Source organism: Diabrotica virgifera, chromosome 1 (assembly GCF_917563875.1).
Source record: "Diabrotica virgifera virgifera chromosome 1, PGI_DIABVI_V3a".
Classification (NCBI taxonomy): Eukaryota; Metazoa; Arthropoda; class Insecta; order Coleoptera; family Chrysomelidae; genus Diabrotica; species Diabrotica virgifera.
The window spans coordinates 57568572-57585608 of NC_065443.1; the positions used below are offsets into that span (position 1 = coordinate 57568572).

General features: G+C 32.1%; 1 protein-coding gene across 1 annotated transcript in view; it reads left to right on the forward strand.

The window, feature by feature from the left end:
* The window catches only part of LOC114328761 (sodium/potassium/calcium exchanger 4), a 175860-nt gene that overhangs the window by 70927 nt on the left and 87896 nt on the right, over positions 1-17037 (forward strand). The window contains exons 2-3 of the mRNA XM_028277722.2: positions 7855-8028; positions 10933-11120. Of these exons, the coding sequence (XP_028133523.1) occupies positions 7855-8028; positions 10933-11120 (362 nt within the window). The remainder of the gene's footprint in view (positions 1-7854; positions 8029-10932; positions 11121-17037) is intronic.

The following is a 17037-nucleotide window of genomic DNA, read 5'->3' on the forward strand; positions in this document are numbered from 1 at the left end:
CTTTAAGAAGGCGAAAAAGATGTATTTTTACAAATTTTTCATTTTTTTCTTTCTTCAGTACATTTGTTTCTTATAATCGGGATATATTGCAAAAACTACCGTGGAATCTCTTTACTATGTACAGCATATAAAGTCCTCACGTATATTATAAATCAGCGGCTCCAACCACTAGTAGAAAATATTATTGGAGAGTATCAGACGGGCTTCCGACGGGGAAGATCGACACTGTATCAAATATTTACCGTCAAACAGATAGAAGACTAAAACAAAAATATAAACAAGAAATAAAAATAACAAAAGCTAAAAATTGGGAAACTTTCGTATCAAGACACTTAGAATTAGATATGTGGGGAATACCATATAAAATAGTTTCTAAAAAAATTAGATGTCCGACAATGCTTTCTACTTTAAAAAAGAAGATGGAACATTTAGAGAAAATTGGGAAGAATCGGCCGAAACATTACTTAATGTATTATTACCTCCAGATAAATTAGAAGGAGAAACATTAGAACAAAGAAATATAAGAGAAGAAATGATACAAGAATACCAAATAGAAGAAGAAAGAGAAATAGAGGAATTCACAGAAGAAGAAGTATATGAAAGTATGAGAGAAATGAAAAGAAGGAAAGCACCTGGACCGGATAATATTCATGTTGAAATACTTCAAGCATTGTCGGAACAAATAATTCCAGTACTAACATCATTATATAATGAATGTCTTAGACAAAGAAGGTTTCCCAATAATTATAAACAAGCAGAAGTTATAATAATACATAAAGGGGAAGATAAAGATCCTGCCTTACCGAAATCTTATAGACCGGTATGTTTATTGAATACAATGGGAAAATTACAAGAAAAATTACTATGTAAAAAATTAAATCAAATAAGAACAGAAATTGGATTACATCCTGGTCAGTATGGTTTTAGGAAAGGTAGATCAACAAAAGATGCAATAAATAAAGTATTTGAAATATTAATTGAAAGCATAAAAAAGTATGTTTTAATGATCTTTATAGACGTGTCTGGGGCTTTTGACAATCTTTGGTGGCCGTCATTCTTTGAAAGACTTCGAAGAATGAGATGTCCAAAGAATCTGTACGGAAGTCTCAGAAACTACTATCAAGACCGATATGCAAGCCTAAGCTGTCCAACAGGAAAAAAGACAAAATATATCACAAAAGGATGTCCACAAGGATCAGTATGTGGACCTATGTTCTGGGATGTAATGCTAGAGGAACTGTTGGAACAATTGACTATAGATCCTGAAGTGCTTGGAAGCATAGCATATGCAGATAATTTGTTGTTGATCATAGATGCAAACTCAAGAAGAGAATTAGAAAATAAATCAAATGAAGTATTAATAAGAGTAAATGATTGGATGAATAAAGTAAAATTAACAATATCAGATTCAAAAACAACATATAGTTTAATAAAAGGAAATTTAGAGAGAGATCCAATTATAAAAATTAGAGGGAAAACAATAAAAAGAAAAATGGAAACAAGATATTTAGGTATTATAATAGACGAACAAAAATTATTTACAAAACACATGAGTTGTGTCTGTGAAAAGGCAACAAAGATCATGCATAGCATTGCTAGTCTAGCACAGAAGGAATATAGAATTTCGTTCCGACAGATGAGAATATACCTAAGTACAATACTTGCATCAATTGTAGGGTACGGTTCAAGTGTTTGGGCACATAGATTAATAAATAAAAAAAATGCAGAAAAATTAAATAGAGCTCAGAGAGGATTTCTTGTAAGAATGACGGGAGCATTTGGAACAACTGCAACACAAGCACCCACAGTTTTAACTGGAGTAATGCCAATGCATTTAGAAACACAAAAAAGAACATGTAATTATTGGCTAAAAAAAGAAAAATATGAAAAAATAATACAAATAATAGGATTAGATATAAGAAATAAAAGAGAATTAAAAGAAATAATAAATAGAAAAAGACAAAATGAATGGGAAGATTCAACAAAATCTAGACGTTTATACAATTTTATACCAATATTAGAAAACATTCCAAATTATTTTAATCCAAAACAAGGATTAGTACACTTTTTAACAGGACATAGACCGTACCCAACATATTTGGAAAGATTTAACTTAAAAGATGATGCATATTGTGAATGTGGAGAACTAGGTATACCAGAACATATATTGTTACATTGTGAAAATATCTAACAATAAAAAACTGAAAACGTTTGTTTTCTATACTTCCACAAAATTTATTATATCTAAGTGACTACAGCTGTTTCGGCGGAGTGCCTTTCTCAAGTAATATAGTTTACAATGTGTTTGCCTTTTTAATCTTCAACTGAAGAGGTTGAGGAGTGGGGAGCTGTTTGTCTCGAGTTGGTCATTCAGAATTATATCTGTATTTTTCAGTTTATTAATTTCCATAGATTCTAAAAAAGATAGCTTAAGGCCTTTATTTTGAATATGTAGAAAGGCCTTTTGAAAGAATATGTAGTTGAAAATAAAGGCCTTAAGCTATCTTTTTTAGAATCTATGGAAATTAATAAACTGAAAAATACAGATATAATTCTGAATGACCAACTCGAGACAAACAGCTCCCCACTCCTCAACCTCTTCAGTTGAAGATTAAAAAGGCAAACACATTGTAAACTATATTACTTGAGAAAGGCACTCCGCCGAAACAGCTGTAGTCACTTAGATATAATAAATTTTGTGGAAGTATAGAAAACAAACGTTTTCAGTTTTTTATTGTTAGATAAAATGAACTTCCATCAAGTAACGGTCGAATCCATCAATTATTGTGAAAATACTATAGAAAATGAAGAACATAGAGAAATGAGAAGAAAATTAGAAAGAATTGAAATAAAAGATATATTACAAAATGAAGAATATTTTGGATCGGATAGCTCAGTGCGACTAGAGGCTGATCCGCACTTCACTTCGCCGTGAGGTACGAGAGTTCAAGCCCAGCCCAGGCCATCGGAGAACAAAAAGGCTAACGCGTCAGTATAAAATTCTAAATATGAATCTGGCGCTTAGACCTGAATATGCGGGCATCTGATCGACCTATGAGGGAGCAGTACGGCAAGGGATAAGGGCTTGCGGCTCGGTGATACTCCCCCATAGATCCCTACCGAAGGGCGTTGACGCCTAAGAACGGTGTATATACATACATAAGAATATTTTGGAATATTAAACAAACTAACAGAAATAATATCTAAAAAAACAACAAGAAATCTATAATAATAGAAGAAAACAACAAATAATCTAACCCTGATGAAGTTGAGTAAGATAAAGTTAAAATAAATAAAGTAAAATATAAATTCAAAAATATATAACAAATTGTCGAAACCAAAAGACTCCATCTTTAAACAAATAAATGTTTAAAAACTTAATAAAATCTTTGGATTTCTTAGTTCGGAAAATAATATCTAAAAAAACAACAAGAAATCTATAATAATAGAAGAAAACAACAAATAATCTAACCCTGATGAAGTTGAGTAAGATAAAGTTAAAATAAATAAAATAAAATATAAGTATAATAATTCAATATATAATTCATTAAATTAAAAAAAAAGACTACCAACTCTCTTCTGAAAATAGAGGGACTGTCTTTATAACTTAGAAGGGAGTTGATAGTACCAAAAATATTTTAACAAATGTATATTGTTTATTTAAATTTGTTAAATGTAATTAATAGATTATGGCAAATTAATTAGTAGTAGTTTAGTAAAAAATGTAAAAATATAAAAAAATATCTGTAATCCCATCAGGAAAAAACGACCTGGATTAGTCACTAGAAGCCAGGTCATATGTATAAACAATAAATAAATAAAATAAAATAAATAAATAAATAAATAAATAAATAAATAAATAAATAAATAAATAAATAAATAAATAAATAAATAAATAAATAAATAAATAAATAAATAAATAAATAAATAAATAAATAAATAAATAAATAAATAAATAAATAAATAAATAAATAAATAAATAAATAAATAAAGTCAAACCGATCTTGAGCAAATCATGGGAACACGATATTGATGTTCACAACGTGTTTGTAGACTTCAAACAGGCATACGACTCAGTTAAAAGGAAGAAACTATACTATATATCGGCTGAATTGGCAATACCAAACAAGCTAATAAGACTCATTAAAGCCACAATGGATGAAACTCTGGCATGTGTACGAATAAAAAACTATCGGACAGACTTTGTCAAAATTTCGGAGGGGCTAAAGCAGGGAGATGGGCTGGCCCCAACATTGTTTAACCGGGCACTGGAGTATGCAGTTAGGCAAATGTAAACTGGACGAGGAAACTTACTGACCAACCGAACGGTTTAACTGGCCGCTTATGCCGATGATATTAATATTATGAGTAGAACATCAACAGGAGCACAGGAAACATACGCAGAGTTAAAAACACAAACAAAAATGCTAGGTCTGGAAATTAACACAGAAAACACAAAAATAATGACTCAGACGAGAAGAAATATAGTCCCACAAAACAATATACATCAAGAAGACATTGAAACGGTTGGAAAGTTTACATACCTGGGAGTAGAAATATATGCCGACGGATCAGAAGATGGAGAAATACGGAAGGGAATAACGCAGGCAGACAGAGCTTATTTTGCCCTCTCCAATATATTTCGGTTTAAAAGTATCCACCGAAATACAAAGATGAGAATCTATAAAACTTTAATTCGACCAATAACATGCTATGGCAGTGAAGCCTGGGTCCTGAAAGAAACATCTAAAAACAAACTCGACACATTCGAAAGCAAAGTACTGAGGAGAATACTAGGACCTGTGAGGGAAAATGGAATCTTCATAAGTCGGTACAACAACGAACTTTATCAACTTTTTATGGAAGCACCCCTGTCAGACTTCGTTAGAATACAAAGATTGTAATGGGCCGGACATGTGATAAGAATGGGAGAGAATAGGCTACCAAAAAGAGCACTGAATGCTACAATGCAGGGAAAGAGACCGGTTGGAAAGCCAAGAAAGCGCTGGAAAGACACAGTAAACAGCGACGCACACGCCCTTTTAGGAGTTCGTGTATGGGGAAGGGCAGCCACAGACAAGCAAAGGTGGAGGCGAAAAATAAAGGAGGCCAAGGTGCAATTTGGGCTGTAGTGCCGTAGAAGAAGAAGAAGAATCGAGATATATACTTTCTATGTGAAAATCACACTGTTAGTATTAAATATATTCTTCTTCTTTCTCAGCTTTTCCCTTTTCTGGGGTCACTGTTCCTTATCCTTTTAATTCTCTCGCTACTCAGTTCTGTCCATCGTGTCTTGCTTATGCTTTCCTCTTTAATTATTCAAATCGTCTGTATACACCACCCCGTAACAGTTTCACCTACTTCTATCTCCTTTTTACGCAGGACTCACCACACTCTTGTATATATTTTTCCTTTCAGCCCTTCCCCGATTTTTCGACCGTACCCAGTGGTATATAAAATAATATGGTTTATACTATTATATGTGGCTTTTTGAAAGATTTATTTTTGGCTCTCTATAAATGTACTTGAATTACTTTTAATTTTTGTGTTTCAAAATGCCTTAAAATAACAAAATATAAAAGACTAAGTGTAACATCAGAACTTTGACAAGAGACCACTTATCACCGTTGGGTTTCTATTCAGTTTGGCCTTAGAATATGTAATAAGTAAAATATTATCTGAGCTGACAGGGGGATTTGCGAATCGATGATCAAAGTTATGGTTGGCTTTTGATGATCTAGGTGCAGTCGCTCATTCTACAAGAGACGTGAAAGAGGTGCATTCACAACTCGAGGAAGTAACAGGCCTTCAAATAAATAAAGAGAAGACGAAATACATGCTAGTAACCAAAAATCCAAGGCCAAGAGTTAGGCAGAACATAACTATTAATGAAATGAGTGAAAAATAATTTCGACCACGAGTCCAGTAATCTCTTAACCGAGGTACAGTAGTACCAAGAGCCGCCGCTAGGAGAATACTCCAATAATGCGTCGCAGATTACTTTAATGAAACGTGGTCATTTTGTACTCTAAAACCGAGTAAGGTATGACAAAAAAGAAAATAATCGTTTTTATTTTGATTCAATTCGAGTCTCTTGCCATTCTCTGACACCTGATGTTTCGGAATCTATTTCTTGTCAAAGAGGTTTTACAAGAAGACTGAATTGAACCATAACGAAACGAAGAAGAACCGCAGATAATAAAATATTTGCAGCGGAGTGTGGTTAGACTGTTCTCTAACAGGGAATGATGCATGATGACAGTAATCTGTTAACCGAGGTACAGTAGTACCAAGCGGCGCCGCTAGGAGCCGGGAGCTAGGAGGATAACTATTAATGACCACAACTTTGAAGTAGTAAAAGAGTTTAAGTATCTAGGGCGGTAATCACAGTTGACAACCACATATAAAAAAAGGTCTCGGCAAGAAGGGCTGCGGGAAATAGAGCACTATACTCCCTATCATCATTATGAAGATCTAAGCTGCTAAAAAGACAATCTAAATTAAGATTTTACATGCGAATTATTCGCCCAATGGTTACATAGGGAAGCGAAACATGGCATCTACATCAGCGGGAAATAAATATGCTGCTGGTATTTGAAAAGTCAGTTCTCAGAGTGATATTTGGCCCTCAAAGAGATAAATTGACAGGAGAGTAAAGAAGGAGCCGCAAATATAAATTAGTGACTCTGTATAGTACTGGAAGCTTCGTCAGACATATAACTTTAAGCTAAGATAAGATGGGCAGGTCATGTGGTAAGATCAGAGGAAGACAGAGTGTTAAAGATAGTGTTTTTTGAGAGACGGTAGAAAATCAGTAGGCCGTCCCAGAAAAAGATGGAAGGATGATGAAGCATCAAAGTATCCTGAAATAGTAAAGGCTGCTTGTAGAATTATTTGCATATTTGAAACATCGATGTGAACCATTTTTCACTTTAAAATTCGCGAATCCAAACACTGAGAGAAAAATTTAATAAAAATTGGAAAAAAATCCTTTCTAAAAGGTATAATTTTTTTTTATTAAAAATCCCTTTAAGGGCTACATCACAGACCGTTTTCGATTTTATAGATAAATCATTATCAGTGTTAAAACAGGTTGGGTGCCAGCTGAGCCACCAAAAAAATATTAGGGTAAAAACGCTTTAAATATTACATGGTTGCCTTAAAAGTGCATACTTAAATAAAACTCCTTAGGATGAATACATATTGAACAAAATAATACCCTTAGATAAGGTATTTACCTTCCCAACACGTGGGATGTAAATTGATTTGTTTAACTCAACGTTAAGCAACAGTTGCCATTAAATCATTGTAATGGAAACAACTCAATTTACATCCCACGTGTTGGGAAAGTCAATACCTTCCCTAAGGACAATATTCTGTTAAATATGCATCCATCCTAAGGAGTTTTATTTAAGTATGCACTTTGAATGCAACCATATAATATTTAATGGGTTTTACCCTAATATTTCTTTGGTGGCCCAGCTGGCATCCAACCTGTTTTAACACTGATGATGATTTTTTTATATATAAACCCGAAAACGTTCTGTAATGTAGCATTTAAAGGGATTTTTAATAAAAACAATTTATACCTTTTACAAAGGACTTTTTTCCAATTTTTGTGAGTGATGGTATACAGCCAACTACAGGAAAAATTTTCTTTTCCTTGTGAAAAATTTAATACCTTTTTTACACTTTTTAAATAATTGTTTATTGGCGGCTCGCGAAAAATTTCAAATTTTAAAAAATGGTTCAGACTATCAGGGAGCTTGGCCACCCCTGCTCTAGTATGAATGAAATATATACTCGTATAGAATAATAGCATTTTTATAAACATGTTGTTTTCTTCTATTTTAGGACTTAATTGTACACCACCGGCGATAGACGACTTTCCCAGGGATTTTTTTACGGAAGAACAGCGGCAGGGTGGTGCCGTGGCTGTTCATATAGTGGTGTCTCTCTACCTCTTCGTAGCGTTAGCTGTAGTCTGTGATAAATATTTCGTACCCGCCGTTGAAAAAATATGTCATGGTAAGTGTTTGCAAATTTATCTACAACTATGACCAATTTGACCCAGTAGTTTTGGTCTATACAAGTTTTATTCTCCTCAAGTAACTTCAATCCCATCATTGCAGAGATATTATGATTTTCTTTCATTATTGACTTTTTTCCTATTCTTACGTCTTTTAACGTGAATCTTTAACCAATCGATTTGATTTTCTGTAGGTCGTCTTCTGGTATTTTAAACCCAATTTCTTCTACCATGTTTGCTTTTGACCATTACTTTTTCCAGCTTTCCAAGTTATTTTTGACACCCCCCATTTTCAGCGTACAGTATACCATCTGAGTTGATATTTTAATATCTGACATAAGTTACTATATCTACTTTATTCAACTCAACTAATAATTATATTCACGTCAACCTCTTATTACTTGTTTTTTGTTGGTTTTTAGTCTAACATCAATATTTAATAGACTATCACCATTACTTTTTGCACCGTTACAAGTTTTTATTGGCACCCCCTATTTTCAGCGTACGGTATACCATTTGAGTTGATATTTTAATATCTGACATAGGTTACTTTACTTTATTAAGCTCAACTAATTATATTCACGTCAACTTCTTATTACTTATTTTTTGTTGGTTTTTAGTCTAATATCAATATTTAATAGACTTCCATGTATTCAAATCGTAGTAAATCTGTCCCAAATGCATCTGGTCAACTAGCTTGTTGTACAACTTTCATAAGTATTATTTATGTAAATCTTCAGAATTTTGGCAGATCTGCTATGTAAAAGAGCTCCGTCAATACGTGATAGACCTTTTATTTTAACCTGATACTAATGACAGGTTGAATATTCTTGTAGAAATATTAAGCCCCTTTACTTTGTTGAATGTTCGTATGTTGGAAGCATCATTGAGACCTACACTGAAAAATAGTCAACAACTCTTCGGTCTCTAGTCTTTGAGCGGGACTTAGACTTAGAGAAGTACTCATTTCTGAGCCATCTTTTCTCTTCGTGCCCATTTTATTCTCACGAGTTGGGATAAAGTTATGTAAGATCTGCATGCAACGCTATAAATCTCCCGGATTTCGCTGGCTTAGGCATTGTTAAGCAAAAATTTTTTCCTAGACCCTGTGTCCCCTAGGCACGATGGTCGTGCACGTCCTGTTTTCCTAAATATGCATAGTAAGTTCCTTAGTAGTCCTTGGAACACGATCTATCGGAGAGAAGAACCTTTCTTGCCCAGTATTTCCTGCGCGGGATAGTAGAAAGATCAGACTCGCAGTCTCAACCTATCATACCAGGTATGCATCTGTTTTATTATCATTTCCTGTTTTCTTTCTAACATAGTTATAAAAATATTCTGAAGGAATCAGTACAGAAACAGGAATAGGTGTAAAATTGATATCTCATGGCCCCATAGATTACACCTTTATAATATATTAGAATTGTACCTTTGTTAATCAGTAAGGTTCTAAAAATACATGTTCCACATATTAAGATGTTGAAAAAAGATTGTTCAGTGGTTTCGAGTAAGTAATATTTTTCACTGCTTTGTTTGCATTTTCGCAAAATCTGTTGACTTTCATTATTTTACAGAGATAATGTCTGACCAAGCATTACTTGTGGTTACTAAGAATACAGTTTTCAGAAATTCTCAAAGTATTTCTTGTAGAAATCAAAATATTTGAATACCTAATAGTTTTGCTTAGCCTTTGATCAAAGTATGTTTATAATAGGCTACACTTTTCTTTTCCCATTTTTGGACATATTCTACTATGTATCTTTTTCGACTACTACAAATTATTTCTGGTTCAATAACAAGAGCAGTAACTCCAATAGCTTTGGCATTACTATGATAAAACCTTTTTACCAGTAACCCATAGAATATGGTTTTACCATACCTTAGAATTCATAAAAAGTTCTTGTAGTTCGCCAGTTACTTAAGAAACTTCTTAAAGTTCCCAGAACGTAACACGATTCATGAGTTATAGACTTGAGTCTTCGGTACAGCTTGTTTCTCGGTAGAAGTAGATGATGCGTTCTTTAAGACCTCCTCAACCAAAAATAATATTAAGGGAATATTTCCAAGAACTATTGATAATCTGGTGTTTTATTTTCATCCTCTTTGTTTTTGACCTATCAGTATCATAATTCGCACACTCCTATGCCACAGAACAATTTTATTTTATTTAATCCGTACTCCTGGATGAATTTGACGTAAGATCATAATTTTCTTGCGGACATTATGTATGTTGCCATCTTTGTGGATTGTTTTATTCGAATCCTTTTCAAATATGTAGATAATGTATAAAGATTAAAGTTGGCAAATAATCAGTGACCAACAGAAAGTCACAGAAACCTGGAAGCATTTATTTTCAGACCCTACTTGGAACACAAGTAGATATGGAAGATGAAATGGGTATGATATACGTAGAAGAGAATGGAGTAGAAGCTCCAATCATAGAGGAAGTTCTCAAAGCCATTAAGGTCCAGAAAAACAATAAAGCTCCGGTAGTTGATGAAATACCAGCAGAACTATAATATTACGTAGGTGGCGACCACCTAGCAAGTCACATCCACGCGCTCATCAAAGACGCGTAAGAAGAGAAAATACCCGACCACTGACTGAGCGAGTATCGCTCAAACGAAGCAGTTAAGACAATTTTTAAGACTTTTGTAATTATTTTCCAAAAAGGACGATGTACTGTTGACTATTTGCTATAAAGACCTCATTTTGAGCAAGTTTGTGCAAAAAAAAAACGAATCAGAATAATTTACCTAACAGGGGCGACCATACCGCCTGGATTATTTCTCTTTTCTTGGTAGTAAATTCCTAGTTTTATTTTTTTATGTATACGAGTACTTAACTAACTTTATTTGAAGTCTGTTTTATTCACACGTAACGTGTTTTTGTTCTTTTTGTAGCGTTAAATATGACAGCGGATGTAGCTGGAGCTACCTTTATGGCTGCCGCAACATCCGCGCCAGAACTTTTTGTAAATGTTATTGGAACATTTATAACGGAGGGTGATATCGGTGTTGGAACTATTGTCGGATCAGCAGTTTTTAATATTTTAGCAGTAGCGGCCTGCTGCGGAATTGGCGCTGGTATGGTAAGTATAAAAACTAAGAAAAAGTAAGAGATTTTAGATATATACGAATGACGTTAAGAAAATATGAAAACAGTAAAAAACAAAAGCTGACTAAATTTTAATAAACTTGTGCAATGCACACGGGCGCCATCCTCTAGGGGTGCCAAAACCCGGGGTCAAAAATTGCAGAAAAAAACAAAAATTAATTTTAAAATAAAAGTTGAGATATTAAATAGGATTAGATATAAATACACACGAAATTTTATTAGTATAACATCCAGTTACTGCCGATTAATATTTGCTAGAACATGTCGGAAGTCATGCATTTTAATTTATTTTGTAATGATTTAATTCTGCTTGTTTCATGTTGATATTTTCGTCTACAAATAATCGTCTATTAACTCACAGTTTTTGCTGTGAATTTTAAAGGACCGCTTATATTGACATGAAATTTGTCATATACACAGCTAACAAGAAAATGAGTGATATTGTGCCGATGTGTGCTTTTGTCCTGGGAGTAAAAGGGGTATTCTCAGGGGAATACGCCCGAGAATACCTGGGGGTATTCTCGGTGATGAAAAAACATACGTTCAAAATAAGTCCGGAATTGGATAAACTGACTGATCCTAAGTAACTTTTGTTCTATAGAGATTTTCACTAAGTCAATACTTTTCGAGTTATTTGCGAGTGAATATGTTCATTTTTCAACAAGAAACCCCGTTTTTAGACGGTTTTTCGCAAATAACTCAAAAACTAATTATTTTATGGAAAAATATACTCTTAGAAAAAATATAGCTTACAAAAAAGTGAAAAAAATAATTTGTATATGAAGTTTGCAAACCCAGTAGAAGGAGACTTGCAGCTAATGAGAAGTAGGTTCTTATTCGTCAAATTTTAAATCTAATATTTCAACGTGAAATAACCAAAAAATTAAGCAGTTTTCGGGGAAAGCTCATTACAACTTCTTTAAAGTGTTTAAAAATTTTATGTTTGATTTAAAAAAAATCTAGCAACAGGAACATGCAACAAGCAACCTTTTTTTGGTTAAAATAATCGTAAAAATCACTCCCTAATTAGCATTCTTTGCTATAATTGAAATTAATCGTTATCGCTTTACCATTTACTTTTATAATATGTATTATTTATATGATCTGTAAGTTTCATCGGTTTAAAAGCCTTATTTATTGAAAAAATTTGGAAAAAAGGTAATTTTTTTTTAATATTGAAAAAATTCCACTTTTTCCTAATAACCTAAAAATTATTGGTGATACTAAAGAATCTAAAGCAATAAAAAATATAGGTTTTGCTTTTCTGAATATTTTGGATTCTTTGTTTCCCTGTAAGACAAAAATTGGTTAAGATATGGCTGTTCAAAGTTTGTATACACTCGTAATTAGTGGCTCGTTCAAGCCCTTTTAAGTACAGCCTTTTCAAAAATAAGCACTTTAAACCGATGAAATTTAAAATCATATAAACCATACATAAGTAAAGTAACTTGTGGTGAAGCAGTAACGATTAATTTTATTTTGGATGCTAATTAGGGGGTGCTTTTCACGATTTTTTTACCAAAAAAAAAGGTAAAACATTATTTTGAGTGTAACTTACTTTTGATGTTAAAAAAAAACAAAAATATAGCTTCTTATAAACATTTTAAAAAAGTTTTAATGAGTTTTCCCTGATAAGTGCTTGATTTTTTCGTTATTTCACATTGAAATATTCGATTTGGAATTTGACGAATAAGAACTTCCTTTTCATTAGCTACAACTCTGCTTCTCAGTCTGCAGATTTCATAATATAGGAACTTCACTAATTTTTTCACTTTTTTATAAGCTATATTTTTTTAGTTAAAATACTTTTTCAGTTATTTGCGAAAATCCTTCTAAAAACGTGTTTATGACAATGGACATATTTAGGTATTCGGAAATAACTTGAATAGTATTTAAAAGTATTGACTTGGTGAAAAAACTTTATAGTTGTTTAAAATTAGTAATTTTATCCAATTCCGGAGTTTTTTGAACGTATGTTTTTTCACTCCCGAGAAGAGGTGAAACTCATATTCAGGACAAAAGCACTCATCGGCACAATATCACTTTTTTCTTTGACATGTTAGCCAAATTGTATGCCAAAGTTTTATGCCAAATTTCATGTCGATCCAAGCGGTTTTTAAAATTCGGAGGTTTTACAATATTTTATCTTGAGTGAATTGACTATAAATATGACTTCTAAAGTTCAGTTTTTTGTTTTATTTCAAGCACCTAACTACCTTCAAAAAATAAACAAAAAACATGATCCAAAATGCCTTAAGGGGCTCCAAAATACTTTTTTGCACACAGGCGTTAGTAACCCTTATACGGGGAGCCCCCTATACGGGGGCCCTGATGGCAAACGTTTCTGAATATAATGGGATCCTTGAATAGTACCTACACCAGAAATAATAAAATTAGAACTAATCTTCACTGAGAAGCTTAACACAATTTTACCATCTCGAGAACAAAAATTTCAAAATATTTATAGAGGGATTTATTTCCCATGGTACTGGATCAGGAGTCTTTAGACAAACATGTAATTATAATATATCTTACAGCCCCGTTCAATTTTAACTGCTTTCCAGGCTGAAGTGTTTGCTTTGGTGGTCTGAATTTATGAAATCATAGATGAAGATCCCAAAATAAAGAGAATTAATAAGCCAAGTGGCTTTTCTGCTAGTAAGGAACCCACTCATCAAATAAAAACTGGTAATGAACCGCAAAGGTCTCCTCAACAACCCGGCAAAAGATAATAAAATGTCTTTAATATGGGTACCGGGTCATGAAAAAATTAAGAGCGAACCACTAAAGGCTAATCCAGACTAAGAAATAATCAAGAATAAATATAATAAACTTCGGTGATGTAAGTCCATTATTCTTTGGCTCAACTGAGAGTTGAACAAGAAGATATCTTAAAAGTACCAACAATAAAATCGTTGGCTTTAGTTAAGGCCACAGGATTTATTAGAGTTTAAAGAAAATACACGGTATGGTAATTGGTGGTAAGGTTTTCTTCTTCTTTTTCCTGCTTCGTTAATAGGCTCGCGCCTGTTCCATCTTCGGATGCCTCCTCATCAGATATCCAGGTTGTCTCTCCATCTCTTCCTTGGCCTTCCTATATTCCTTTGGTCGTTTGGTGATCTGTCTCGTGCTATCTTTACCAGTCTTCGTTCTTCCACTCTGCTTATATGGCTATAATATTCTTTTTTCTTTTCAGTGTCCAGTCATTTATGGTCTATATATTATAGGCTATTGATTATATTCAAAATAAGGTGGCTAAAAGGAACTACAACGTTAACGGGGTTATATTATTTCATATGGTCATTGGACATCTATATATGAAAAAACCGCGGAGTGCTACCATTTAAAGGGGTGCGTTTTTGAGAAATGGGTGAATTAGTCCCTGGGCACAGGTTACATCAGGGTGAGTTCTATGCACTTTTGGTACAAACATATCTACATAAAAATTGTTCCTGGTTAAATTTCCTATCTAAATATCACTATTTAAAGTCAATGATACTTTTTTTTACAAAAATATATTTAAAAGAAAAAGCACAAAGAAACCCAAAAGAAAGAAATTTTGTTTTTTGTCCCATAATTTTTGTCCACGAGGATATAGGTATAGACATTGCTTTACAGAAAAAAAAACCTACATACTTCTTCTTTAAAATGTTGTTCAGTAGAGGTAATTAGGATTTATACTTTTCGAAATATGATTTTTCAAAGTTTGCCACTCACAGCAATTTTGGGCAATTTTCCTTGTTATTTCGCAAATATTGTTCTGTAACTTTTTTCTACGTAACTTTAGGTATATACAATGGTACAGGTAATAGGAATAGAAATCAATTGCCTTTAAAATGGTCTACTGTATAACGTTCTACGACTTTTTTTAAAGAGATTATGGTTTTTCAAGCTTTTATACTTTTAACGATTTTTTATAATATAATATAAAAATAAAATAATATTATTATATAATATATTATATAATATTAGATTATATATTATATGTTATTATACAGTGAGCACGTAAAGGTTGGAATAAATTCATTTTCTCGAGAATGAAAAATTTTGGAAGAAAATCCCGAAACAGGTCAATTTTTATTTTTAAATTAAGACTTTTTGGCATACATATCATACTAGTGACTTCATCCATCTGGGGGTGATGACGTCATCGATAATTTTTTTAAATGGAAATAGGGATCGTGTGGTACCTCATTTGAAAGGTAATTTAATTCTCTATTCAGTAATATAAACATATACATAATTATTTATACAGGGTGACCAAGAAAACATTTTAATAATTTAATTTATTGACATAAAAAGAAGAATGCATGTAATTTATTTAATCCAAAATACATTTTACTGCTCTCAGAAAACAGAAAAAAATGTTTATTTGAAAAATATTCATTCCTTTTCGCTTAAACTAAATGTTCAAACTGTCCAGAGGAAGGTGGGTGGCGGCTTTGATATTGAATTTAAGCAAAAAACAATATTTATTTGTCAAATAAGCATTATTTCATGTTTTCTGATAGCAGTAGAATGTATTGTGAGTTAAATAAATTACACACATTCTTCTTTTTATGTCAATAAATTTAATTCAAAAAAATTTTTTTTGGACACTATGTATAAATAAATATGTTAATGTTTACATTAGTGAATATAGAATTAAATTACCTTTCAAATGAGCTATCACACGACCCCTATTCTCATTTAAAAAATTTTAAGATGACGTCATCACGCCCAGATTGGTGACGTCACTAGTATGGTACATATGCCAAAAAGTCGCAATTTAAATATAAAAATTGACCTATTTTGGGATTTTTTCCAAAATCGTCCATTCTCGAGAAAATGAATTTATTCCAACCTTTACGTGCTCACTGTATAATACCTAACATAGAAATATTATTTTTTACATTTTTTACGATTATTTTTGAAATTTCTCATTATAACTTCTTTCTTGTACATGAATATACTATATATTGCTCAATAAAGAGGGCTTACTTTCTGTTCTTTAAAATGGTGTATCAACTATAATTAAATAATGGAAACCGAGTGATTCTTTGATATTTGTTTATCTGTATTATTTAAAAATATTTCTTTTACAAAAATTGCATAAACATTAGTTTTAGAAAATCACTTTATTTAAAATTATTTAAACGTTGACATTTAAAAAATTTTCAAAATCAAAGTCCATCTCTTCGTTAGCATTAGCTTCAATATCTTCCTCTGACACTTCAGTTATCTTAGAGTTCCCACAATTAGTACCCATGCACATGCACCCTTTGCAGAATATTGAAAAACTAATTCCTATCTTCCTACAACCGCAGTTTTTTGTACATCCTTTGGTACATTTACATTCTATTTTTTCAAGCAAAGCTTGTGGTACAGAAGCTTTTACAATAATATTGGAATTAATCCATATTTTGAAGTTTGCCCGGCCGAGTCAAGTGGATCCAAAGTATTACCTATAAAAAATAAGATTAAATCATAACAGACAATCACATAAAAAAGTTATAATGCGAAATTTAAAAAATAATTATAAAATCAAAAATCGTTGTAAGTACCTACTTAATACATTTTGAAAAAGCATATCTTATTCAAAAATAATCCTAGAATTTTTATAATACACCATTTTAAAGTAAACAGAATAAGATTTCTTTTTTAATATATGATATACATATACCTAAATGTAGAAAAAAAGTTATAATCGGAAATTTAAAAAATAATCGTAAAAAATATAAAAACTGGTTAAAAGTATAAAATTTTGAAAAAGATAACCTCTTTAAAAGAAGTCGTACAACATTATACAGTAGAACATTTTAAAGGTAATTGATTTCTGTTCCTCTCACATGTACCATTGCATATGCCTAAAGTTACGTAGAAAAAAGTTATAAACAATATTTGCGAAATAA